This window comes from Pleurodeles waltl, chromosome 8 (assembly GCF_031143425.1).
Source record: "Pleurodeles waltl isolate 20211129_DDA chromosome 8, aPleWal1.hap1.20221129, whole genome shotgun sequence".
NCBI classification, from domain to species: Eukaryota; Metazoa; Chordata; class Amphibia; order Caudata; family Salamandridae; genus Pleurodeles; species Pleurodeles waltl.
Genome location: NC_090447.1, coordinates 1519083848 through 1519109971, shown reverse-complemented (window position 1 = coordinate 1519109971; position 26124 = coordinate 1519083848). Strand labels below are relative to the sequence as shown.

At 42.5% G+C, this 26124-nt stretch overlaps 1 protein-coding gene across 2 annotated transcripts in view; it reads left to right on the top strand.

Moving 5' to 3' along the window:
* The first annotated feature begins 3718 nt into the window (after positions 1–3718).
* The window catches only part of LOC138248865 (gastrula zinc finger protein XlCGF57.1-like), a 140008-nt gene continuing 117602 nt past the window's right edge, over positions 3719–26124 (top strand). Inside the window, exons 1-3 of one of the 2 annotated variants that reach the window (XM_069202824.1) lie at positions 3719–4010; positions 14281–14407; positions 18113–18205. In XM_069202824.1, coding sequence (XP_069058925.1) covers positions 3987–4010; positions 14281–14407; positions 18113–18205 — 244 coding nt within the window. In that variant the 5' untranslated portion in view covers positions 3719–3986. The remainder of the gene's footprint in view (positions 4011–14280; positions 14408–18112; positions 18206–26124) is intronic. The other variant, XM_069202825.1, reaches the window with a different exon arrangement.

Below are 26124 nucleotides of genomic sequence, written 5' to 3'. Positions count from 1 at the left end.
GTTTACTAATGAATATTCATGTATTTTGAGTGTTGGATTTGCATAGGAAATGTATTAACTTAGAGAAAAATAATGCACACATTTGAAGTGACACCCACCAGAGTGGCTGCCAATCTTCACAAAGTGTACTTATTAATGGCTTATTAATACGAAATGTTGAGCTTATGTTTGATTAATGTAGTAAAATATCGTATTAAGGGTTATGTATTACATATTAGCTTTATTAATTGTAGGCCTTAGCGAGGTCTTGGCCTAGTTGCACAGCCTCATGTCAAGCTGCATTTCTTAGGCGTTTTATAAAATGGATGCTTAGAGAATTAAATTGTGATTTTCCACTGTACTGACCATGTGCTCGTAGCTGAAGTTAGTTCTCATGAGAATCTGCTTGCTAGAAGCTGGTGTACTTACTAGTGAAACAATGTATATTGTAGTGTGTGTAAGACTGACATTCCCAGGAGACGACAATGGATGCACTGACTGGAGTATAAGCTGCAACAATATTGATACCTGACGAGCCGAATGACGGGAGCGGGAGAAGAGGAACCAATCGTAAACATGTGAACCATGTAGTAGTGAAAGTTTAGATTTGAGGGATTAGTTTCATTGGACTAAGAGTAAACATGTGATCCCCTGATCAATTAGGATGTGAGAAGTAGTTTTAGGAAATCTAACGTGGCCAGACGGCATTGAGAGGAGAGAGGCTATATTCTTTTAAACTGCTTAGAAAGACTTTGCTTTTTCTGAACTTTGATGCTGAATCCTGATGTTTTGCTGACCAAACTGATGTCCTGTTGACGTAGACTGTCATAGCTTGCTGAATCATATTGAGGACAGGTATAAAATGACGTTATTGATTGTTATGTCTATCTGCTTTTGTTTCTAGGTACCAACCGCTATTTTGATAGAGCCATAGTTAGATATTTTTCCAAATTTGTGTTACTAAATTGTTTTGCATGAAGTCCAAACATGCTATTCTAACCTGGTGTTAGTTAGGGTTCTCACTGATGAAGTTTGCTACATGTAATAACAGTTGATGTCTTTTATTTTCTGAATCTAAAGGTATGTAACATAATTTGCTCAGTTATTCTTGCAATTAATTTGTACTGTAATCTTAGAATGTGTAGTGGCTCAAGCTTTGATTAGATTGCATTTCTTTCGCCACTTTGGTCAGTGAGTATTGTTTCTGTATGTTTACCATTTGATTTTGAGACTAAGTTACGTGACATTAGCATTGTTAATATAGGGAAATAAACATTCTAACTTTACATAAAGGTGTGGTTATTCATGGCTGAGAGGTCAAGGTGTGTGGAATTACTGACTTCTATTGATTATTGATGTCATTGATTGTTCATGGTATGGATCAGTATTGATGTGGGATATATGGTGGGAAAGACTAGAAGCGCAGTCAAAAGGTCCATCGGCCTATTTGCGTCTCCCTTGTAAGTTTACTTAATAAGGTCTGATGTCCTAACAATACCGATACATCGAAAAACTCGACCTAAAAATGTGTCCTTAATAGAATCTAAAATTCTTGTTGCATATGTTAGAAAATTTTCTAGTGTAAAGAAATAACCAAAATGAGGGGCAATACATAAATAAAAGAAGTACACAGTTCAAAGAGCTTCGTCACTAATTTACGCCTTTTCTCTCCTGGCAAAATGACTAGAGGGACCATCTTTTTAGGGGTGAGCGCAAAGCGCTCCGTCCCCTGTTGTAATCTCCCTTTGGGCTTCTAACCACACCCATGTCACGTCAGTCACTTTCATTGGTTTGTGGGCTTGCCTTTTAAAACCTGCTTGCTTTCATTAGTGAAAGGCATGCATTGGTCATGCCTTTTCCGGTGTTTAGCCCTCCTCGAGCGCATCGACCAACCACTGAAAACATCCGAGGCTCAATGTTTTCCGTCTGGTTTCTGGAATACTTTTCTCTTTTTTCGCAGCGCGATCTCGCTGGGCAGTAGTCGAGCACTTTGCATGACATCGATCCTGTTACATAGGTAATTGCAGTTTTGCCGGTTACATAGATAATTGCACTTTTGCCGGTTACTTGGATAATTGCACTTTTGCCAATAGGTTTCACTGTGAGCAAACTTTTACTTCCCTTTGTGTTTCTGCTTTGCGCTGATGACGGCCGTCGGCTCGATTATGTGAAACTTTTACTTTTCAGTTTATATGGCAAGAAAAGTCTGGTTAGTTATATGAAACTGTCTTACTTTTCATTTTCAATTTATTTGGCAAGAAATGTCCGGTTAGGAGTTTACAATGCTAATAGCTGTAACTCGAGCAAACGTGAGACCCATTGCATTGCAAATGCTTGTTGTCCATTGTTAATAGTTTTTCCTCTTGATTGCTCCCTACACTTTCCTGTGCCATAGTGGCTATGCGGGGCCTGGAAGTGCCTTTCATTGATAAAATCCAGGGAAAGGCTTCTAGGACAGTTTTTAAATTACTACAATCAGCCTCCCCAGCGCAGCTTCACTTAGAATTTGGGCTACTACTGCACGATCTAGCAGCAAAGTCAGAGGCGGTTAAAATCTGGTTTAAAATGAGCTGCTCCGACGATACACTGTCTAGAGCCCTCTGGCTAGCTCTTGAATCTGATCAGCTGACGGTCTACTACAAGTATTTACGTCTATCCATTACAATTAAATCTGAAAGACCTGTGGGAAACAGCACCGTTATATAACTCATTTACGAGAGGCGTCAACATGGCTACTAAATATCTCTTGTTTATTCAAGATAAAGCCAAATTTAGTGCTCCCTCACATGCTTGGATGATTATGAGGCACTTCATAAAATTAGAGCCGGCTGCTTATCTTTCTATACCATTTCCGCAATATATCAAATGTCAGCTGATGGAAATGCGACTGGGTAACTTACCAACACTGGCGAATGCTCCATTTTGGAGGAATGTAAGTATTGCACATGTAGTAAGGAAGATCTTATTCACATTACCTGTGTCTGTCCTGGTCTACTTGATCTTAGTAGGCTTTCCAAGAGTGCTTTTAAAGCCAGAGGCATTCGTTCAACCCACATGACCCCCAATTAAACTGTAAGTTTGTTAAGTATCTGCTGTCAGCGATGAAACTAAGTGACCCTATAAGTACACTTTCAAGCTGAATGAGTTTGTACAAAAACACTTAACTTCATACTTTGTACACCTGAGGCTACAGTGACTGTCCTTCACAAATATACGAAGATATTGGGGGTTAACTATTAACAGTGGACTAGTGGTACCAGGTAAATATTTTAGAAATTATATGAGCCATAATGGCATGGATCAACATTTCTGATACTTAGCGGATGATTCATTTATATTTGGATGGTATTTATTTTTCTGACTTTTTATGTTTTTATATGCTATACATTTAAAAACAAAAAAATCAGATCAATTTTATTCTATGTATGTGTTTACATTGTTATAGTTGTAAATAACTGAAAAAATAAAGTATGATGATGATTAAGAAATCGTAAAAAAAAAAAAAGAAATAGCGTTCTTCCTTTACGCACGCGCTCATTTATGGACCTTGGTTAACGTTTTCTGCGATCTGCGCTTGCGCGCACGCTAAATTCGTGTTGTGCGCACGCGCTTGATGGCAATCTTGACATGCGCAGTTTAAAAATGTGTGTAGTGCCTTTTTCTACGCATGCTCAGACAGGCATCACGGGCGTGCGCATGCGCACCTTACCGAACTCTACTCCTGACAGTTGAGACTGTTGACAGTGAGGGCGGGGCGCTGTGGACTTCTCTGAACGTTATTCAGGGAGAAGCGGAGTCTCTTCTTAACTGACAAACTCAGTGTGCGTCTGTCTCCTTAATACCGAGAGAGAGGGCCCGTGGCTGGCTCATTTCTCCTCTTTTTTTGTTTACTAGAGTATTTATACCAAGGTTCGAGGTGCTCTGGGTCTCCCTTTGCGTCGTTCTTCTTTGTCCCCGGTCTGTCACAGCTAAGAGTTTACATTTTCACCTGAAGTTACAAAGAAGAAATGTCCTATCAGAAACCGGACAAGGTGCGTAATATTTTGTACGTGGAGCTGGGTGTTTGGATGAAAACATCACGAGGTGTATGAAGATGTCAATGGAAACCTACCCACTGGTCTGTGGTAATGGGGCCGTTTCCACAAGTTTATCATGTATTATGTTACATTTCACACTAGCTAAGTTACATTTGGCATAAGTCACCCCCAACTCGGACAGATGGGATGTAGAAAGTCGCAGAGGTCACCTCATAAGAGAGTTATTTCTGTTCAGCCGACGGCTCATCAAGGGGGTCCCTTTATTAGGCTGCATTGGGCATGCAACTGAGATGATTGATTAATTGAGCCGGTGGCGAGTAAAAAGCAGCTTCCATACTATTTCAAGATGCTCTTAAAATACAAGAGATTAGATGCTTCTTCACGAAACTTTCGCGACTAAGTTCAGCATTAGTTTGATTATTTGGAGGAGGACCATCTCGCACTCCAGCGCCTCATAAATATTCCAACCTATATTGTAAACAAAACAGACCTGGTATTTGCACTTTGTAGTAACGAGAACGAGGTGAACACACACTGGTAAGTTGCTCATTCAGGCAAAAGGCACCATCTGTCATCTCATTAGTTCATGGGATACTGGGAAACGTCATAGCTTGGTGGGGGGGAGGAGGTCGCGCACACAGGGAGGAGGGGACGAAAACAAGACGTGACAATGTACATATCTATATGTATTGAGACGTAAACTTCATGTCTCAATTAAGATACTGCACACTTGTAATACTTTTATTTTCTTTCTTATTATTGCTGGCTGGCTTTCTTTTTATTTCTGGCCTAATATACACAGTGTATGTATGGCACAGTATATGCTGCGCCTGTTAGCCTCACTTCTTCACCAGTGTGGCCTGCATTACAGCTAAATACTACAGCCTGCCACTGCATTTCTGGTATTCTAACACTGACGAAGATGCTGTGACCTGATTGCCTATTGACAGCTTTACTGCCACATGTAATAGCAACAAGTAGAGGTGAAAAGACGATGCAACAAAGTGTCCTCTATAAATTTTATTTGCATCAAAGTCATGTGCAGGGCGACTGGTCCACCAGGATCCTCCACGCCAGCTCATCATAATTTGAAGTATAGCATTCTGTACACAACCTGGAACTCTTTCCACAGAACATTTCTTAAGTGTCCATTGGATACGTCCCCAAGCAAGACTCAGTGCATATTCTCCCTTTTACTTTTTAACAAACAAAAAAAACGCAATAATGAAAATTAAGAACAAGAAAATCAAAACAAAGTTAAGAAAGATACAAATTTTATGTACCTTAAAATTTGACATGAGGAGACAACACATACTACACCTATCGTACACACTTTCCTACCAGGTAATCCTGAAACCTACAGAGTATTTTGCAAGCACGTTGAGAACAAGGTTTAACTGCTCCACAGGCTCACTTTGCAGACCATTCAGTATATCTTGTGTCAATTTTCTTTCTAATTCTGTTGTTTATATATTTTATTGGTATCAACGTCATGTGAAGAGTTGATCCACCAGGACTGATCTCAATTTGAAATATAACGTTGTATACTGTATCTAGAACCCCTGGCACCAAATATTCCTTAAGCATCCATTGGATACTTTCCCTTGGAGGACCCAACAAGAGGCCTTATGTCAGATTACTGTTTTGAAAAAGTATGCCCTCACTAGAATTATTGTCTATCCATTGCTTATAATGAGCACAAAAAAGTTAACCAGCAGTAACTACAAAAGTCTTTCAAAAACCTTAGTTTGCTTTAACTTAAGGCTTTATTTTTGCCCAGAAGAAAAAAAAATGTAATATTTAGTTTAAAATATTTGTAACTCTCACTCTAAAGTGAGTGGTGGCATGCCTGACACCACATTGTGAAAACGCAACTACCACACTGTTGCTAAAAGTTGAGAAGTGTGTGTGACATACTGGTGTTAGTACATGGAATGTAATGATGTATAATATGGAGATGTAGGTGGAAGGGATAAAATGCATTTGATGAAGATGGAGGGGAACTGTTTTTGGCTAGGACGCTGGTAAGAATAAACCTCATTCTAGAATAATTCAGCTTGCGTATGGTTAAAATTCAACCTGTGGTGACAAAGATGGGACAAGATTCAGTGTCTCAACGCAAACTAATTCATAAAGAAAGAAAACCACCATCCTGTGACAGTGACACTGGAACAAGATACCATGTCCTCAGAGAAACTGGCTACAGTAGTAGACATTGATTATATACATATTTTCCCAGAAAGCATAGCACTTTGAGGAACAGCAAGCATGAAAGGTCTAAAGTCACCAGCCCAGTACACAAAGGGAAAAAAGAAGACCAAACAGAACAATATTAATAGTGGTTGAGCAAGAAACTGGACTGTATTATACATCCAAAAACTTCTTATAGAATTTTTTAATTTTTTTATTTCACTAATTAAGCATGTTTATTTCTTTCGGGTACCAGAGATTTTTTTTTTTTTCCCTGTATTCATTATTGAGCTATGAGCTTCGACAATTCAACAGCTGCAAGAAATGTAGTAGTTCTAAACGGTACAAGGTTCAGACTGTTACCCCCACCTACTTACATCTTATCTTCCAAAGTTTTCTCCCATAATGGACAAGTCCAATGGACCAGTTTGAGTGTGGAAAGATGCACATCACATTTGATATACTGATTAGGACCAGAACAATGGCATTTTGGAAAATGTACTAGAATTGTCTGCTGAGGGTGGTCGGGGTTTGAATCAATTTGAAATGTGTGTGAAATTTAAGTTTGCACTGTCTCTTGACTTTAAGAATTGCATTAGAGAAATTTCATTTTGGAATGGGAGTGTAGAGGAACGATGAGAGTTTAGACCTATGAAGATTTGCTGGTTCATGTAAATTTCGAGGTCTGACAGATCAAAGGATCCAGGATCAATTTATGTTGCACTATGATAAAATAAGGGAAGAACTTTGGCTAAAAGATGGTCCCCTGCTTTCTGTAGTACTAGCAGTAGCTAAAAGAGTAGAGCATACCTTAATGCGTGCAAAAAAAATAAAAAATAATATATATATATATATATATATATATATATATATATATGTGTATATATATATATATCTAATAATAATGTACAACAAGTATATCAGTGATGGTGAATTGAGGGAGAAGCACAACATTGTAATACAAAATGGGCCTGTAAAAATTGCAACCAAAGTGGTCATTGTACATTGCCAAATGTTTCAGGGAATTTGTTTTTAATATTTTTTTTTTTACACAAAATAAATTAAATACTGACAACACCGAACACCATTCTTTAACAACAAAATGAACTTACGTGTGTCTTTATTGCAGGAACTTTAGTCAGCATACAGATGTTATGATTGACAGTTAAGAAATAATTAGCCACATGCCACAGTGTAACAGTCTCACAGATGTTATGCAGTAAGTACTTGTCCACTACAACACACTTGTATAATTTCCTTAGATCTATGCATAGGCTTACAGTACTTTTTGGTTTCTTTGCTACAACCACAGGAGCTAACCATCTAGTGGCATCCACATGTTAAGTGACATTAGCTTCACATGGAAAATAAAATTCTTTCTTAACAGACCTTGAATGCTAATCAGAATTTTCCTCACTTTCCTAGCTACAGGTTTAGAATTCTCTTTCAGCTTTATCTGGAGTACATAATTTTTCAGGCAGTATAACACATTTTTGAAAATTAACTCTGATGTTTTCCTCTGAGGAAACTTCAAAAATCTCCTTTATTTCATTTACCAAGAAAAGAGGATCAGAGTTGAGGTCTAGCATTAATTTCAACATTTTCTGAAGTGGCTATCCATAGCTCCTTTAGGTTAGCACTCCACTTTGAAATGGGGAAACCCTGGGAAGGGACAACTGAGAAACTGAAATTGTCAGACATTAATCCAAAGTGCTTCAGGCCCAGTATGTTCTTGGTTGCAGGGTATTCAGTTAGAGCAGTAATTTTTTGTGTTGGTCTTTGACACATTGTGTAATGCCAAACTGCCCAGAAACTAAATGAAGCACAACAAACATATTCACCTTTTGGAAAATGTACTTCTGCTTTGGGACATTTTGTTTTCTTGTTAATTAAGTCGGAAGATAGGTATTCTCACCCCTGAATAATTGTAACCTTCCTCAGGGATTACTTTGAAATTAACTACTGTACACAACCAGGTCATTGTTGTTTGTAGGCGCAGCGGAACATTGCTCCTATAAAAACAAGATGCAGCATCATGGCTTTCCTGATTATGTGCAGTCAACAATGCACCTATGGATCAATTGTATAAAAATGTAAACACTGTACATCCTTGATCTGGATTGTGAAGAAACAGATCAGCAAAAAACAGACATTTGGCAGAAAGTAGTAGTAGGTGGTGGCATTAGTGTGCTGACTGACACAAATGTGATCCACAAAAGAAGCAAGGACATATGACACTAATATCACAACAAGCATTGGCAAAGCCAATAGGTTTCACCTATGCGGAATCTATTGGCTTTGTCAGTGTTTTTTTATATTATTCACAGCGGTTGAGCTACTCTTCAACATTGCTTAAAGTTCAATAAAAATACGCTATGATGCGTCATAACTAGCTGCGTCATATAGCTTTTTTTTTTTTTACTTTAACCCATGTTGCACAGCAGGTCAGCTGCTGTTAAAAATGTAAAAAAGAAACCTTGTTAAGGCCAAAAGATTTAGCATGTTCTATCTTACACCATAGATTTTGATAAAATGGACTAAAATCGTCCAGGAAGGTGAGTTACTTCAAAAGACCGAGAGGGCTGGGGCTATGTCAGCACGATCGCTTTGCATGTGTCCACAAGCGGGGAGCTATCCCCTTAGCCACATTCACTGTGCTATGTCCCAGCGGGGACTAGGCACACCTGCAGGATGCTGGGCCAGATGATTGTGCTTTGTGTGTGTTGCATGATCAAATGAGCTGGAAGCGCAAACTGATCGTACCCACCAAATAGCATGTGTTTACCTTTACCTAGACTGTGTTTAGGGAGAAGCAAAAACAGGCAAGCATAGATTGGGATAACTAACAGTGGCAGGGGGACAGCAAGAGAAAAGAGGGCTAGAAGGGGACTGGGCAAACAACAACAATGAGAGTGGAAAGCCACAGGTGGGAAAAGCCAAGCAAGAACAGGAGGAGATGGGCTAGTTGGTATGGGGCAAGCAACAGCTGGGGTTGTGGGAGGCAGCACTAAAACAGGCAAACAGGGAGTGGAAAATGAACAACAGGGTAGAGGGGAGCAATACACCCAAGGGGGAGAAGGGGCAGGGCAAACAACGATGAGAAGAGAGACAGACTGCAAACATATATACTCGTATGGAGTGCTTGAAAGAAAGTAAAAAAAGGTACCTCCACAAATGGCCGGCCAGTGGAAGGACTTTGGCCACAGTGTTTGGTCCAGGCTCCGAAACAGAACGAAGGAGGCAAGGAAGAGGCGCTGACCAGCAAGGAAATGAGAGTGACATAGGAGCCAGCCAATTATAAGTAAAGTGATGTGAAAACCACATGGGAGCCAGCAAATGGTAAGTAAACAGACGTTGGAGCCAGCCAGTGGTAAATAAAGGTAATTAATGGACAGGTTCTAAGCCCCTAGGAAGATTTTTGTTTTTTACTACAAGAAATTTCGCAAGGGCTGTGCAGGCAATACCTAAAAAACGTTAGTAGCCATCTCCGAGACAAATGTGCATGCAATGACTTGAAATGGGTTTCACTTACATAGAGATTATTATAATCTGCCATGTTATACCTGATTTATTTTGTGCTTCCATAAAAAAGTTTGATGATATTGTAGTGTTTTGTGGCTTCTAGACCTTCTCACCCCCAGCAGTGCATATTCAAAGCATGCTGAGGCATCACAGGGCTATTCAGTTTGAATTAGATATATTCCACTGTAGTTTAAGCAAAGTGTAGGAAAGTGGCTCCTTGTTGCAGTTACCTCTCTCCCCACCCAAACGTTTTGCCTGATATTGATGTTGACTTGACTGACAAGTGTGCTGGGACCCTGCTAACCAGGCCCCAGCACCAGTGTTCTTTCACTAAAAATGTACCATTGTTTCCACAAATGGCACACCCCTGGCACACAGATAGGTCCCTTGTAAAAGGTACCAGTGGTACCAAGGGCCCTGTGACCAGGCAAGATCCATAAGGGCTGCTGCATGTGTTGTGCCACCCTAAGGGACCTCTTACCTAACACATGCACACTGCCATTGCAGATTGTGTGTTGGTGGGGAGAAAAAGGCAAAGTCAATGTGGTATCCCTCTCAGGGTGCCATGCCCACAAAACACTGCCTGTGGCATAGATAAGTCACCCCTCTAACACTCCTTTAAGCCCCAAGGCAGGGTGCACTGTACCACAGGAGAGGGCATAGCTGCATGAGCAATATGCCCCTACAGGGTCTAAGTCCATTCTTAGACATTGTAAGTACAATGTGGCCATAATAAGTATATGGTCTGGGAGTTTGGTGAATGGCTACACCGAATACTGGGAAGTTTGGTACCAAACTGATCCCAGTTTTGGATTTATTAAGAAATGCATCTTAGAGATGCCCCCTGTATTTTACCCAGTCATTCAGTGCAGGACTAACTGACTGGTCTGTGCCAGCCTGCCACTGAGAGACAAGTTTCTTACCCTCTGGTCATGAGAGCCTTTGTGCTATCTGGGACCAGAAACAAAGCCTGCACTGGGTGGAGGTGCTTCACACCTCCCCCTGCAGGAACTGTAACACCTGGTGGTGAGCCTCAAAGGGTCAGTCCTGGTGTTACAATGCCCCCAGGGCACTCTAGCCAGTGGAAATGCCTGCCCCCTGGACGAGCCCCCACTTTTGGCGGCAAGTCCAGAGTGATAATGAGAAAAACAAGGATGAGTCACCCCTCCAGCCAGATCTCCCCTAAGGTGACCAGAGCTGAAGTGTCCCCCCCTCATTGAGAAATCCTCCATCTTGCTGTGGAGGAGTAGGACCCATAGGGATAGGGATGTGCTCCCCTCCCCAGAGGGAGTGGGCACAAGGAGGGTGTAGCCACCCTCAGGGACAGTAGCCATTGGCTACTGCCCTCAAGCCCTAACACACCCCTAAATTTAGTGACCCTGAACTCAGGAAATCAGATTCCTGACGACAAAGAAGGACTGCCTAGCTGAAAAACTCAGCATAGAAGAAGGAAGACAACAACTGCTTTGGCCCCAGCCCTACCGACCTGTCTCCAACTTCAGAGAACCTGCACCAGTGACGCATCCTGCGGGCCCAGCAACCTCTGCCAACTCAGAGGACTGCCCTGCAACTACAGAGGATCAAGAACTCCTGTGGGCAGCGGCCCTGTCCAACCAAAGAAAAAAGAAACCATCTTTAAAGGGACTCCCACCTCACTCCAAAAGCGTGAGTCCCCACCACTCTGCACCCGACGTCCCTGGCCCATGTCCAGAGAAACCAATGACCTAGAGATGACCCACAGGTGACTCCAACGACGTGTCCACCCTGGGCAGACCTCTCTGCACCACCACGACGACGCCTGCAGAGGGAATCTCGAGGACCCCCTGACTGCAACTTCCCGGGATGAAGATATCTGACGCCTGGAGAAGCACTGCACCTGCAGCCCCCGGGCCCGTGAGAAACCAACCACCGGTGCAGCAGTGACCAGCAGGCGGCACACACCCTTGCCCAGTCGGTGGCAGGCTCGAGAAGCCCTCTGTGCCCTGCCTGCAACGTCTGAGTGACCCCCGGGTCCCTCCAATGAATCCTATTGCAAAACCGATGCCCTGTTTGCCCATTGCACGCGGCTGCCCCTGTGCCGCAGAGGGTGTGTTTTGTATGCCTACTTGGCCCCCCCCCACACAGTGGTCTACTAAATCCCCATGGTCTGCCCCCGAGGACGTGGGTACTTAACTGCCAGCAGACCGGAACCGGAGCACCCCCTGTCTCCATAGGCGCCCATGTTATTTGACTCCTCTTTGACCTCCGCACCTGACTGGCCCTGTGTTGCTGGTGCTGAATGTTTGGGGTTGACTTGAACCCCCAACAGTGGGCTACCTGTTCCCCAGAGACTGAACTTGTAAGTGCTTTACTTACCGAATTAACCAAACTGTACTTTCCGTCCCCAGAAACTGTTGAATTTTGCACTGTGTCCACTTTTAAAATAGCTTATTGCCATTTTATGAAAAACTGTGTACATTACTGTTTTGGTTCCAATTTCCAAGTATACCTATGCAAAGTACCTTACATTTAATGTGCTTACCTGCAATTTGAATCTTGTGGTTCTAAAATAAATTAAGAAAATAATATTTTTCTATATAAAAACCTATTGGCATGGAGTAAAGTCATTGAGTGGGTGTGTTCTCATTTATTGCTTGAGTGTGTACAACAAATGCTTAACACTATCCTCTGATAAGCCTAACTGCTCGACCACACTACCACAAATAGAGCATTGGTATTATCTATTATTGCCTCTGTCAAGCCTCTTGGGGAACCCCTGGACTCTGTGCGCACTATATCTCATTTTGATATAGTATATACAGAGCCAGCTTCCTACACAAAGTATTGAAACTTTGTGTAGACCACTGTATAGTGATCCATCATTTAATGTCTAGAGATTCCCCTGATTCTTCCAGTTGTTAATAACGATTCTGACAACTGTTAAATACTGATATTCCTGAGGTCATTGGTGTCTTTTCGTAGGCCCTTGAGATAGGGAGGAGTTATTTTGTGTTGAAACACATAATGTAATTCGTATTTTATCAGTGGTGTCATTGCGGACTAGTGCACTCAATGAAGTTACGATACTGGTTTTTGCACCTGGCATGGATGATGACACAGGCAGTACTTTTTTTTTTTTTTTTTTACTTCCATCAACCGCACAAACTTTTCTGCCCAGGTTTTTTTCAACAAATCGCGTGTCTCAGTAAATTTGTCCAGTGTCTCTAAGGATCTAAGTCTACACATTGTCTACTACTTATTCCAGTGCTTTTCACTGTGAGCACCTGATGGACTGTGGCCTTTAAAAGCGGTAGTGTATCTGCAGGGTTCACTTTATCTCCCCTAGTATTTACTTTGTAAATATGTTTACTGTGTACATTATCGGTCTCTACATTTTGAAATTCCAGATGTATGTAGATTAGATCCATGTGTAGAGTTGAGTCTACTGATTTTCAGTTACATAGGTTTCTGGGGCTCACCTTAACTAGAGAATGATCGGGACTGTCTTTGTCAAGTTCACATTTGTGTAAGATCCACAGATAAATCAATACCCTACATTTGCCCAAATATTAAGACATGTAACGCTTCAATGTAACTCAGTTCTGTAATCGGGGTTTCTATTTTTAGTCATGTCTGACAATACTTTTAGTCCCATAACATGAAAGGAGTTCGTTTTTAGCTCCTTTTACTACATTCATAACACAAGCTCACAGGAACAACTTAGTGAGAGGTTTAGTATTCTTCACACTACAAAATTACATTGTGTTTGTAGGTTCTTAGAAGATAAAATAACTGCAAATTACATAGAACAGGGTGTTCAAACATTGGACATATTATGTCAAATCGGGAGTCCAAGCTATTTTTCATGTATCAACCAATGTTTAACATCATTTACCTTATACAAAATGCCTGGCCTGCTTCTTTGTGCTATTTGCACAGTATGTCTTATGACAAGATTGAAGATCTGCCACAAATGAAAAATGAACAAGGAAATAAAAGCAGGTGTTGCAATCTGTGGTTTTGGCTCCTCCAAGTTATGGGACCCAAAATCGTCTATACCATCGGCCTAGAATTAAGATTAAGGGCAGCCACCTGGAATTCAGTACAGTGATCAAACCTTATATGCCATCAAGCGTTTGCTTAACTCTGTATCACAAAGCAGCATGTGGCCTAGATACAGTGGGTGTGCTTTTGTACCTGCAATACACATTTCAAATGCATCTACAGTTCTTGAACAGAGATTGGTATCAGAGTGTCTCCGGACCAGTGGCAACACGCTATGACTAAACAATAAAACAGATGGATAGGTGTGAGGAGTTTCTAGCATTGATGCTTTGTTCAGTTCTGACTCGTACCAGCCACACCTTCATAGATTGAGGGAAGATAGCGTGCTATGCTTCACGGCTCCACTGCCGCCATCACTACTGTGTCATCAGGCAGAATTTGAGTGATCCAAGAGCTAGAGGAAAGAATACCCTAAATTAGCTTATAAACATTGTTTCTGTATCATGGCTGGGTATCTTCAGTTTCGGAGTATGGCGTACGTTTTAATAATTGACAATCCCTCTTGCAGGCGCTGCTTACATTCCAAGATGTTGTTGCCTGTTTCTCACGGGAGGAGTGGGAGCTTTTACAAAAATGGCAGAAGGATCTTTATGCAAATCTAATGAAGGAAATTCACCAAGTCTTGCTGTCACTAGGTAAAGTTAAACTGATTACATTTTTTAAGGTTTGCACATTCTGTAAATTCCTGGACAGTTTACTGTTTTTGACTTTTCCAAGTAAGGGTCTAAATAGTTCCTCGTTTTTATCTTCACTATTTTACAGTTAGAGCAAGCAGTTTTCTCTTTTTAAAAAAAAATAATTATACATATATTATGTAAAATTAATTATTTCATGTTTGGTATAGTAGGCAATGAAAGTAAACTGACTTAATGTATTTAGTGTGACTTCAGACTTCATTCGTGCAGGAACCTGAATCCTCATGTTCAGTGCATCAAAATCAGCAACACTAGAGGCATGGAATATAGGTGATGCTTGTGGAGAGTAGTTAGAGTGCTACAGGCTAAGGTGGGGAATTTTATTTGCTTGATGCCCAGGACATACTGTTTAGTTTCAAGGAAAACAAATATTCATGGTTATTTCGTCTTTTAGTAAGCAGATCCAACCTCGCAGCACTAAGGGCCAGATGTAGTAAGAAATGGGTTTGCGACTCCATATGCAGGATGGTGTCCCTGAAACCATCTGCGAATCGCAAGGGGGTCGCAAAGACCCACCTCATTAATATTATTTGTGATTCCCTGCACTCACAGGGATGGTGGCCTGCTGGAGACAGCAGACCACCAAGTCTGTGACTGCTTTGTTAATAAAGCAGTTTTTTTTTTTTGGTATCGCAGCCCGTTTTCCTTAAAGGAAAACGAGTTGCAATACACTCGAGAAAATGAAACCATTTGGTTTCATTTTTTCAGAGCAGGCAGTGGTCTGTAGGACCACTGCCTGCTCTGAAAAAATATTTTTAGAGCCATTCACAAAGAGGAAGGGGTCCCATGGGGACCCCTTCCCTTTTGCGAATGGGTTAGCACCCACTTCACATGGGTGCTAGCTGCGAATTGCTCTGCGACCACGTTCGCGGTCAGAAAGCAGTTCTGCATCGCAATGCGAATCGCAAATAGGAAGGGGAACACCCCTTCCTATTTGCGAGTCGCATTCCCATTTACCGACTCGCAAAATGGGAATGAGCATCGCGATGCGCGTTTTGCATGGCGCAAACACCTAATTTCGCTGTTTGCGCCATGCAAAACGTTTCGTACATCTGGCCCTAACTCCTTGGCTGCCAATTTACAATTAAGCAGTGTGGTTTTGGGAAAGAGGATTGCCCACTGTTGCTAAGGGAAGATGTGAATTCCGACATATTTCATTTTCAATCTTCATAAACTCAAAATCTTCAATACCAGGGCAAATGCTCTTTGGAAATACAATGAGCTGTACATTCTGCTTGATTTAGAAACAATGATTCAAGTATAAAACGTTTACTCAGATATGTTAAATATAACTACTTGTGGCTGTTTATATTGTTCCTAGAATGCTCCTTGACAGTATGCAAAATGCATGTCAAACAATTGAAGCAACACTGGTGAATGCTTACATTAAAATAAAATGTACTCCAGAAAATTGTAATTTGAAAAAAATGGATGATGTTTACAGACAGATTTGGCAAACTATCATCCAATTTGATTGTTTAAAAAAATGTTCCCAAAATATTTTTTACCTTGAAAAAACAGATAAAGGTTACAGGCAGCTTTGCTAAACTATGGTACAGTTTTAAGGACAATGTTGTATGCCATTTCTGTGAGACCTCAAGTTTGATGTATGACCATGTTAAAAAAAATAATAATAATGGAGATGCAACATAATCTAAAATGGGCAACATCGAGGCAAAATAATTGTAGGCCTATTTTTAAAGAAAGTCACAAAAGTGCTATGAACTTGCATGAGTGCTGTTTTTGGACTGTCAGGAATTCACAAGAGTTTTGTTTGCATACGTTGGCATGGAAACATGCAACAGATACTGTTTTCCAGTCCAGCCATATTCTTAGTAAAAATGTTTGAATTCAAATTTTGCAAATATATTTATTATAAATCATTTGCTGATGTGAAAAAAGTTTGGTGAGAAAGTACACATTTTTCCTTCGTTGATCTCCTTTGATAATCCTAAGCACTGAATAGTTTCACCTACGTGCAGGGACTTTTTCTAACATCACATTTTGTGTAATACCTTCACCTTACTTTGGAAAGGACAGGAAGTACATGTGACAAAAATGTGTAATTTATCAGCCTAGCAAGAGGCAATATTACCAATTCCACAAATGCACTTTAAAAGATGGAATAAAAAACATACATCTTTAACAAATCACTATCTAGGAAGTAAAGAGACATTTAAAAACAGCCTTCCAAAACCCTTTGTAATTCTTTTTCAAATTAATGATAGGGAAGCAAAGGGCAATGTAACTGTATAGACTTGTACCAATGTGAGATAGACAATGGAACAAATATGCCTTTAAGGACTCCTTTGCCTCAAGTGTCCCATCATGACCTGTAGGTGGCTGCTGATTCAGTTCTTTTTCCGACTTTTGCTGCCAGGATCTTGGAGCACTGAGCTCGGCCTTTTAAGGATTTTTTTCTTCTTAAAATCAAGTCATAACCTTTTAAAACGTGATTTATTAAAATTCCTTAAGGGAGGAGAGTATTTTTCTGTAATTTCCTGACTGAAAATATTTTCTTTTTGCAAAAATGGCATCTCTATTTGCAAACTGCCTGTATTGTGGCAGAAAAATGGTCAAAACGGACCCTCACTTGATCTGTATCCTACGTTTTCCAGATTTCCGTGACCTAAGACAATGTTGTCACTGCAGCTTCCTCTCCTGGTGCATCCTGAGAGAGCTTCACCTATATGATCAAGAAGAAATGGAAAAAACCCAAGAATTCCTGGCTGCAAGGGCATCTGAGGAGAGAGGAGAGGCTGCTTCCTGTACCAGTACCCCTTTCTCACTCTCAGCCCTGTAAAATACACTTGCAGTTGGAGGAAGCTTACACTAATCTGCACATTAGCGCCAGCTGCCGGGGACTGTAACTTTGTGATGGACATTTTTTCATTGCCTTTTTACAGAGCACTGGCATCTGCATTTGAATACAGCAGGGGGTTTACTGCAGCCTGGGTGGCCTGTTGGTTTTCTTGATATGAAAATGTGAGGACTTCTTGGAAAGTATAAGTCTGGGGAGACCGCTGATGTGGAGTAGGTCTCCTACTTCTTTGTGTTTGGTATTGGGAACAGAGACCTAACTGGCTTTTGGAATGGAGGGACACGTCATTATTTTCCCTCAAAATTATGATAGGCCGGTGTCCACCAAACCTCCTGTATGCCAATAAGAGTATTTTGAATTTGATTTCTGCTTTCCGGCAAAGTTTCCTCCATATTTATAATAAGCAATCACATTTTTGCAGGTTAATGACTTTATAGCTTCCAGTAACGGAGCCAGATGGTTGTTAGGCAAGCACGTAGAAAGGAATTCATAGTCAGGTTTATTGAAGGAAAGGGAGTCCTGTTGAACAATTGCCTACGCATTCCAGATGCCAGTCATGATTGTTTATTTATTACTGATGGGATCTAATATTTATCTTGTTACATGTATTTGTTAATAATAAGAACGGTTTACCAATGTCTTATTTTAGACTTTTATCTGCATTGCACAGTTGTGGCAAAGGCTTCCATTGCCACAGGCATCTCTAGCCCACTTCATTTCTTGAACCTTTTTTTTTTTTTTAACATTCAAGTTTACACTGTTATTGGGTCATGACTCCACGAGCAGAACATCACTTACACATTACATTTCTGTTTTTTCACTAGGTCCTGTAATTGCAACCTGTGTCTTTTCATTAAGAGCCAAAGGAAAGGAAGGACTCGAGCCAGCGGGTGGGGAGGACTCGAGCAGATGGCACAGTGAGTCAGAGTGTACAGTTGGTTGCCTTGTTGACATGCTGACTGTTGTGTATGGGTTCGGTGCGCGTTCTTCAGAACGCTTGTGTTCAGAACATTCCGGAGATGACAGTTTAACCTGTTTCTCCGAGTGGCTGGACGCTAGGTCGCGCATTACAAATAAAGCCGTTTTAACTTACCTTTTATGTGAGATCGATTCTTCACTCACCACAGTTTGGCGACGAGAGACTTAGTGCGAGCTAGGCACCCAGTTCCTGTTTTTTTTGTCGGTGTGTTCTTGCCACCAGCCGTGGCAAGGTGTTTTACTGGAGGTGCGGATCCGATCAACACTGTCGCACGTGGGAGAAGAAGGAGGACCGGCGCTGTCATCAACACTGTGGGTTCCTGTCTGTTCGGAAGTGCGCTGTGTTTTCCTGGAGCAGCAGAGCAACTTCGTGGGTGCTGCTTCGTGTGTGCGTGCGGTGAGCTGCCGCTGAGGAAGGAGAGCCAGCGCCGGTATCAACACCGCTGTTTCCCGTGTGTGGGGAACGTGCGCAGTGTTTTCAGGAGCAACAGAACGGCTGTTACTTCGCGAGTACGCGCAGGAGAGGAAGGAGAGCCGGCGCCGATGTGACATCTTTAGTTTTTTCTTTTTTTTTGTTCGAGCGCGACAACTCCTTTAAACCGGAACCTCTTGTGCAGGAAGTGGATTTATGGGAGGTACCCCGATAGTGTTCCTGCCTTTGTCTGCCTGTGTTTTAATTGGAAGAGGGGGAGTCGTGAGGCGGTCATTTCAGGTGTTTCTGCTTGTTTCTAAAGAGACATGCTGCCTCTTTGAAACTCTGGGCTGTATATGGAGTACTTCTAAAGGAAATAAGAAATACTGTGAGAACTTTGTACTGGCTTTTATAATGTACATGTAATGGCTGCATAGCTTTTCTGCTCACTGCATTACATTGTTTGTTTTGTGTTTAATACTTATTTGACAATTGCTGTGATGGCCAATTACTCCAATATTTCTCCACCACCTTTATTTCTACCTGTTCCAGGTGTGCCAATTTTTCCTTGGGAGGATTGGGTGGAAATGCTTGAGAATTATATTGTTGCCTTGGATGGTCAGGGCTACTCTCCTCAAAGAAAAAAAGCTATCCTTTTGAGTACTTTGGGGTGTGAGGGTCAAATGATTTTTAAATATCTTCCTCCTTGTATGGGACCCAATGGGCAGCCTATGGATGATGCTTATATAGAAGCGATTAAAAGGTTGGGGAACAGGTTTCAAATCAAATCATTAGCATTTATAAAGCGCGCTACTCACCCGTGCGGGTCTCAAGGCGCTAGGGACAAAGGGGGTGGTTATCGCTGCTCGAACAGCCAGGTCTTTAGGAGTCTCCGGAAAGCGGAGTGGTCCTGGGTGGTCCTGAGGCTGGTGGGGAGGGAGTTCCAGGTCTTGGCCGCCAGGAAGGAGAAAGATCTCCCACCCGCCGTGGAGCGTCGGATGCGAGGGACGGCGGCGAGTGCGAGGCCGGAGGAGCGGAGGGGGCGGGTGGGGACGTAGAAGTTGAGGCGTCTGTTGAGGTATTCCGGTCCCTTGTCGTGGAGGGCTTTGTGTGCGTGGGTGAGAAGTCGGAAGGTGATCCTTTTGCTGACTGGGAGCCAATGCAGGTGTCTCAGGCGTGCGGAGATGTGGCTGTTGCGGGGTACGTCGAGGATGAGGCGGGCTGAGGCGTTTTGAATGCGTTGCAGGCGATTTTGGAGTTTGGCGGTGGTCCCAGCGTAGAGGGTGTTGCCGTAGTCCAGGCGGCTCGTGACGAGGGCGTGGGTCACGGTTTTTCTGGTGTCGGCGGGGATCCAGCGGAAGATCTTGCGGAGCATGAGGAAGCAGGCGGAGGACACGGCGTTGACTTGCTTGGTCATGGTGAGAAGGGGGTCCAAGATGAAGCCGAGGTTGCGGGCGTGGTCTGCGGGGGTCGGTGCGGTGCCGAGGGCCGTGGGCCACCAGGAGTCGTCCCAGGCGGATGGGGTGTTGCCGAGGATGAGGACTTCAGTTTTTTCAGAGTTCAGCTTTAGGCGGCTGAGCCTCATCCAATCTGCGACGTCCTTCATACCCTCTTGTAGGTTGGTCTTGGTTGGTTTGCAAAAGAGACTAATTTAGTCTTAGCTAGGTACAAATTTTACACTCAACCTCAAGATCATCATGAGTCTATTGATGATTTGGTGTCGCGGTTGAGGGAATTGTCTGTTAAATGTAAGTTTGATACCATGACAGATGAACTGATACATTATCAACTCATTGTGCAGTGCCGCGATAAAAAAATTCAAGAGAGGTTATGGACGGCAAAGAATCCCACGCTAGAAGAAGCAATTGACTTGGCAAAAGTGATGGAGGAATCGAAACGCTGTATTAAGGAATTGGAAAGGAAAGAGAAAACTGTGGAAGTTATGGCTTTAACAAATGATCCTACAATCTTGCGGCCAGAAATTGGAACTGCAACAAAGAAAAACATGCTTGTTGGTAGTAAAGGGAGGGAGTGCTTTAGGTGTGGTAGTACTTCGCACTTGGGGGACTTCAAGAAATGTTTTGCCATCAATAAGGAGTGTCGCAAGTGTGGTCGCAGAGGACATTATGCCCGCGTGTGCAGAGAAAACAATCGTGGTACTAAGGAATCTAGTTCAAGCATAAATTTGGTTGAGGAATGTTGTGAATCTCCTTGTGAGGACAGAGTGCTTGTTGTTGGAAAAGATGACACAGTGAGAGTGAGTGTGAGTGATCGTCGATGTTCTAGACCGACAGCTTCTTTCTTAATTGGGGAAGTTCAACTAAGTCTCATGGTGGACTCTGGTTCGTTGTACACCATTATCCCTGAGAGTCTTTTTAGACGTTTTTGGAGAAAAGAAGAGTTATTACCTAAAGATATATCTCCGGGGGGATATCAAGGGGTGGAAATTCATTTGCTGGGTTATATGTTGAAGGAAATTCATTTTGGTGGGAGGAAAGTTCTTGGAAAAGTCTATGGGGGTCATTCTGACCCTGGCGGTCTGAGACCGCCAGGGCTAGTATGACTGAAAGCACCGCCAACAGGCTGGCGGTGCTTTCTTCCCCATTCTGACCGCAGCGGTAAAGCCGCGGTCGGACCGCCGGGGCCGGTGGTTTTCCGCCATTTCTGCCCCGGCGGCGATAATCCGCCAGGGCAGCGCTGCCCTGGGGATTATGACCCTCTTACCGCCAGCCTGTTTCTGGCGGTTTTCACCGCCAGGAAGAGGCTGGTGGTAAGGGGTGTCCAGGGGCCCCCTAACAGGGCCCCGGACAGCTTTTCACTGTCTGCCTAGCAGACAGTGAAAAGCGCGACGGGTGCAACTGCACCCGTCGCACGGCCGCAACACCGCCGGCTCCATTCGGAGCCGGCTCCTGTATTGCGGCCTCATTCCCGCTGGGCTGGCGGGCTGGTGGGCGGGCGGGCGCAAACTTGGTTTGCGCCCGCCGAGGGCCCACCTATCTTGGGTTAGATGCATCAATAGGATCTCAACATTGTCATCAGTCCCAGAGCGCCCAATCAGGTTTTGTTGGTGGAAAATATACATTTGGAAGACATTTTAGAAGGGGCTGAGGATGTATTTAAAAAAGAATTAGGATGTTTAAAAGGTTATGTGCATAAGATAGTGTTGAGAGAGGATGCTCACCCTATTCAACATAAAGTCCGCTAGATACCATTTGTGGTAAGAGAGGAAGTTAAGAAAGTGATTACTAACATGTTAATGTACCATTGAACCGATTGAAGTTTCTCTATGGATTTCTCCGGTTGTTATTACGTGGTAATCGGATGGGAAGGTTAGATTGGGTGTACACTTGAGGTCTGTAAATCAGAACATTGTGGTTGATACTTACCCTTTACCCAATATAAATGAGATGTTATCTGCGGTCAAAAATGGTAGGTTTTTCTCTAAATTAGATTTGAGAAGTGCTTACCATCAGATTAGACTTCATCCTGATTCTAAGCATGTCACTGCATTTGTCACTCCGGAAGGTACTTTCCAATTTACTCGTATGCCTTTTGGTCTGGCTTCCGCTGTGAGTGTGTTTCAGCGATTGATGGGTCAGATGTTTGGTAATCTCAAGGATGTATTATTTTTTCAAGATGATATACTTGTGATGGGTGATACCGTTGATGAGCACAACGTCACACTGAGGAAAGTACTCAAGATCATTGGAGAATCTGGTCTAAGCTTGAATAAGGAGAAATGTATTTTTTTGGTAGAGGAAATTGACTACCCTGGGTATTCTATTGCTAAAGGCAGTATTAAACCAAAGAAAAGTCTTTTGGAAGCCATCAAATTTGCACCTGCACCAGCTGACAAAGACCAGTTGCGGTCCTTTTTAGGACTGGTGGAGTATTACTCAAGTTTGTAAATAAATTTGCAAGCAAGACTGAGTGTTTAAGGAAGTTGTTGAGGAAGGGGAGTAAGTTTTGTTGGTCTGAGGAACAGGTGAATTGTTTTAATCGAATTAAGGATGAGATTTGTGGTGCAGGTATTTTGACAGCCTTTGATATTAATTTACGTTCTATCCTGACTGTGGATGCCAGTGGCATGGGTTTAGGAGCTGTGTTGTCACAAGTACATGGAAAACAAGAGAAGACAGTCACGTTTGCTTCTCGTACGCTTACACAAACGGAGCGTAACTATTCTGTTATTGAACGTGAGGCTTTAGCGGCTGTCTGGGGCATGGAACATTTCAGAACGTATTTGTGGGGCTAGAGTTTACTTTAAGGAGTGATCACAAACCCTTATTGAGAATATTATCGGCTGGTGGTGCAGGAAAGGGGTCAGCGAGGTTAGCTAGACTATCTGCAAGATTGCAAGAGTATCTGTATCTAGTAGAGTATGTTCAGGGTTGGAAAAATGTTCAGGCTGATTGTCTGTCCAAGTTGTCCCTTGACTGGGAAAAGGTGGATGCTCAGTTGGTAAAATCTTGTGATACAGATGATGCTGTGGCTTCTATTTGTGATGTTGTTGAATGGGGTTTAGGTACATTTACACTGGAAGAATGGAAGAATGAGATGGCAGCTGATGATTGTCTTAAATGCGTTTTTAGATTAGTTTCCTTGGGGATTCGAAGGGAGAGTACGCTTCCGCTGTCTGTTAGACCTTTCTTGGATGTGTTGGATGAGCTGTCGTGTTGTGGGGACAGTGTATTGATGCGAGGGGAACGTTTTGTTCCGCCGGTTGGATTGAGGTTTAAGTTATTTTCCTTAGCTCATGAGGGTCATTTGGGTCAGGGGATGACGAGCAGAAGATTGAAAGAGAATTTTTGGTGGCCAGGTTTGGATGGACAGGTCAAGTGTTGGGTAGAGCAGTGTAGACTTTGCAAAGAGAGTGAGAAGAGGGTGAAAGTAGGAGTTGGCAGGGTGGAAGGCGATATTGAAAATCCGGGGAAACCTTGGCACACAATTTGTTTAGATTTCATTGGTCCGTTAGTGGAAGTTCCCTTTCAAATGCGTTTCGCAGTTGTAATTGTGGATGTTCACTCAAGATGGTTAGTGGTTAGGTTTGTACGTGATGTCACCACGACCACAACTATAAAAGTTTTGGAAGACATTTTCATGGAGGAAGGCATCCCCAGGGTCCTTATCACGGACAATGGCACTCAATTAACTTCGAATTAGATGTGCTTGTTTTTGAGGAATTGTGGAGTGCGACATATTAGGACGTCTCTCTACTACCCACAGGGTAATGGAATTGTTGAGAGGATTAACAGATTAATCAAGGGGACTATACAGCTAGCTTTGGCTAATCATTGTAGTGTGCAGAAAATGATAATTGATGTGGTACGAGCATATCGCTCCACGGTTCATAGTACTACCGGCATGTCTCCTTTCCGAGTGATGAGAGGGAGACCGATGGGGACGAAATTAATTCCTTCTTGGCTTCAAGAGTGGGTTGCATCTGGTGGTGGTAGCAAGACAGGTGTGCCCTGTCAGCATAAACATGGATTTATGGTGGGTGACTGGGTCAAGGTTGAGTCAGGTAGAGTAAGGGCGGGTGTTTCAAAATTTAGAGGCCCTTTCCGTTTGAAGAAGGTAGGAAAATTTCAAGTTGAGACTGAGGAAGGAGAGAAGTGGAATGTGAGAAATGTGGCTCTTTATCAGAAGGGGGGGGGGAGTGTGTTTCTGGTCAGGCGGAAGATGAATGTTCTAGCTCCTTCTTCTGGAGTGATGATGAAGAGTCTGATGTAAGTCACAGTACTAATTCTAATACTGGAAGAAGTGATGAAAGAGAATCTACTTCTGGCATGAGTCATGGTATCGGTTCTGAGGCTGGAGAGTGTGATCCACAAAGTACCAGTGCAACTCAAGAAAAAGAGAATTCTCAAACAGAAGGAGTGGCTCGTGAGCAATTGATGAGGACTCGCAAGTGTCCTGGTTATTTTAAAGATTATATTTTGAAGTGATTAGGTCTTATAATTGTGTATTTATTTGAAAGACTGCGTTATGAAGTAACGACTTGTTTTCTGTTTTAAATTTTATGTTTTATGCTAGATATTTCCTGTAGTACATTATTTATGTGAAGGCAAGAGGATATGTTGTGTATGGGTTCGGTGCGCGTTTTTCAGAACGCTTGTGTTCAAAACATTCCGGAGATGACAGTTTAACCTGTTTCTCCGAGTGGTTGGACGCTAGGTCGCGCATTACAAATAAAGACGTTTTAACTTACCTTTTATGTGAGATCGATTCTTCACTCGCCACACTGACCCATCTCCATTGGTTCTAGGCAGACGTCTTCAGGGCACCACCAGACTAGAAACTAAGTAGTGCAAAAAAGAAAGAGCAAGAAGCAGTCCTCTGTGTATCCATTTGTAATCAGGAGTGCTGTCCTTGTATTCATCAAGACCGTCCCGACGGTGCTCCAATTTAAGAAAGATTTGGAGATGCGCTTCGTTAACGAGCACTGTTTTATGGCCCGGTAACAGTACACTAACCAGCTACCCTTCCGATCACACATTGACTGTATTTGCCTTTTATTGTGTACAGTGCTGCACTGACTTTTGGCTATATTTGCGCCATGTAAACATCACATACATACATGTTTGTTCCCGCAGCACCAAACATGTATGTTGAATCTCAGTTGCTGACACAAGCATATGCTTGCATAGACATGCACAAGAACAGACCTCCTAAGGGTTGATACCACTCACATAAATACATCTATATGTGAAATGCAGTGGAATTATTTACCTATCTTTTCACCCCATGATCTTAAAACTTGTGGGGGGTTTTTCCCAGTCCAAACTAAGGGCCTGATTTGGTGGACAGATTATGTCACAGCCTCACTGATGATAACCTGTACTCCTTCTTACAAGTGCCTTGGCATGTAGCTTTGCCAGATGGGTAACTTTGATACATGAGTGCCTTATGTCCGCTAGACAGCCTAGAGGAAAAGGAGCACCTTCCATTGTATCTCTCACATTGTGGAGGCAAATATAATTTGTATATTTCCAGAGGGCATCTCGTGCATTCCATTTTACAGAAGGAACCCCACCAGCAGGGATCCATTGCAGGCTCAGAAGACTGGAGCAGGGATTAATCAGATGCCAGAAGAGTTTTGCAACAGTTTTGTTAAGCTATGTTTCTTTTATTGAAACACATAAACAAACTTGGGTGCACTGGGTAGTCAGCGAATAGATAGCTACGTTTTTTCTGTCGAGAAGATCCCAACACATCAAATAAGGCATAGCACAATAGAATGAAGAATCTTAGACAGTTGTTTCAAAACTTCATATGACGTTGGAATAATAAGAAGATACAGTTAAAGAATGGATCAAGACGTGTTGATTCAGGTACAAACAGATATGTTATTAACATCTGTGTCTCCTTATTCGTCAGTTGGTACACTCTCTGAGAGTTTTGCAACAGTTAACTCTACATTCACTGCCATCAGTTTGAGGGATT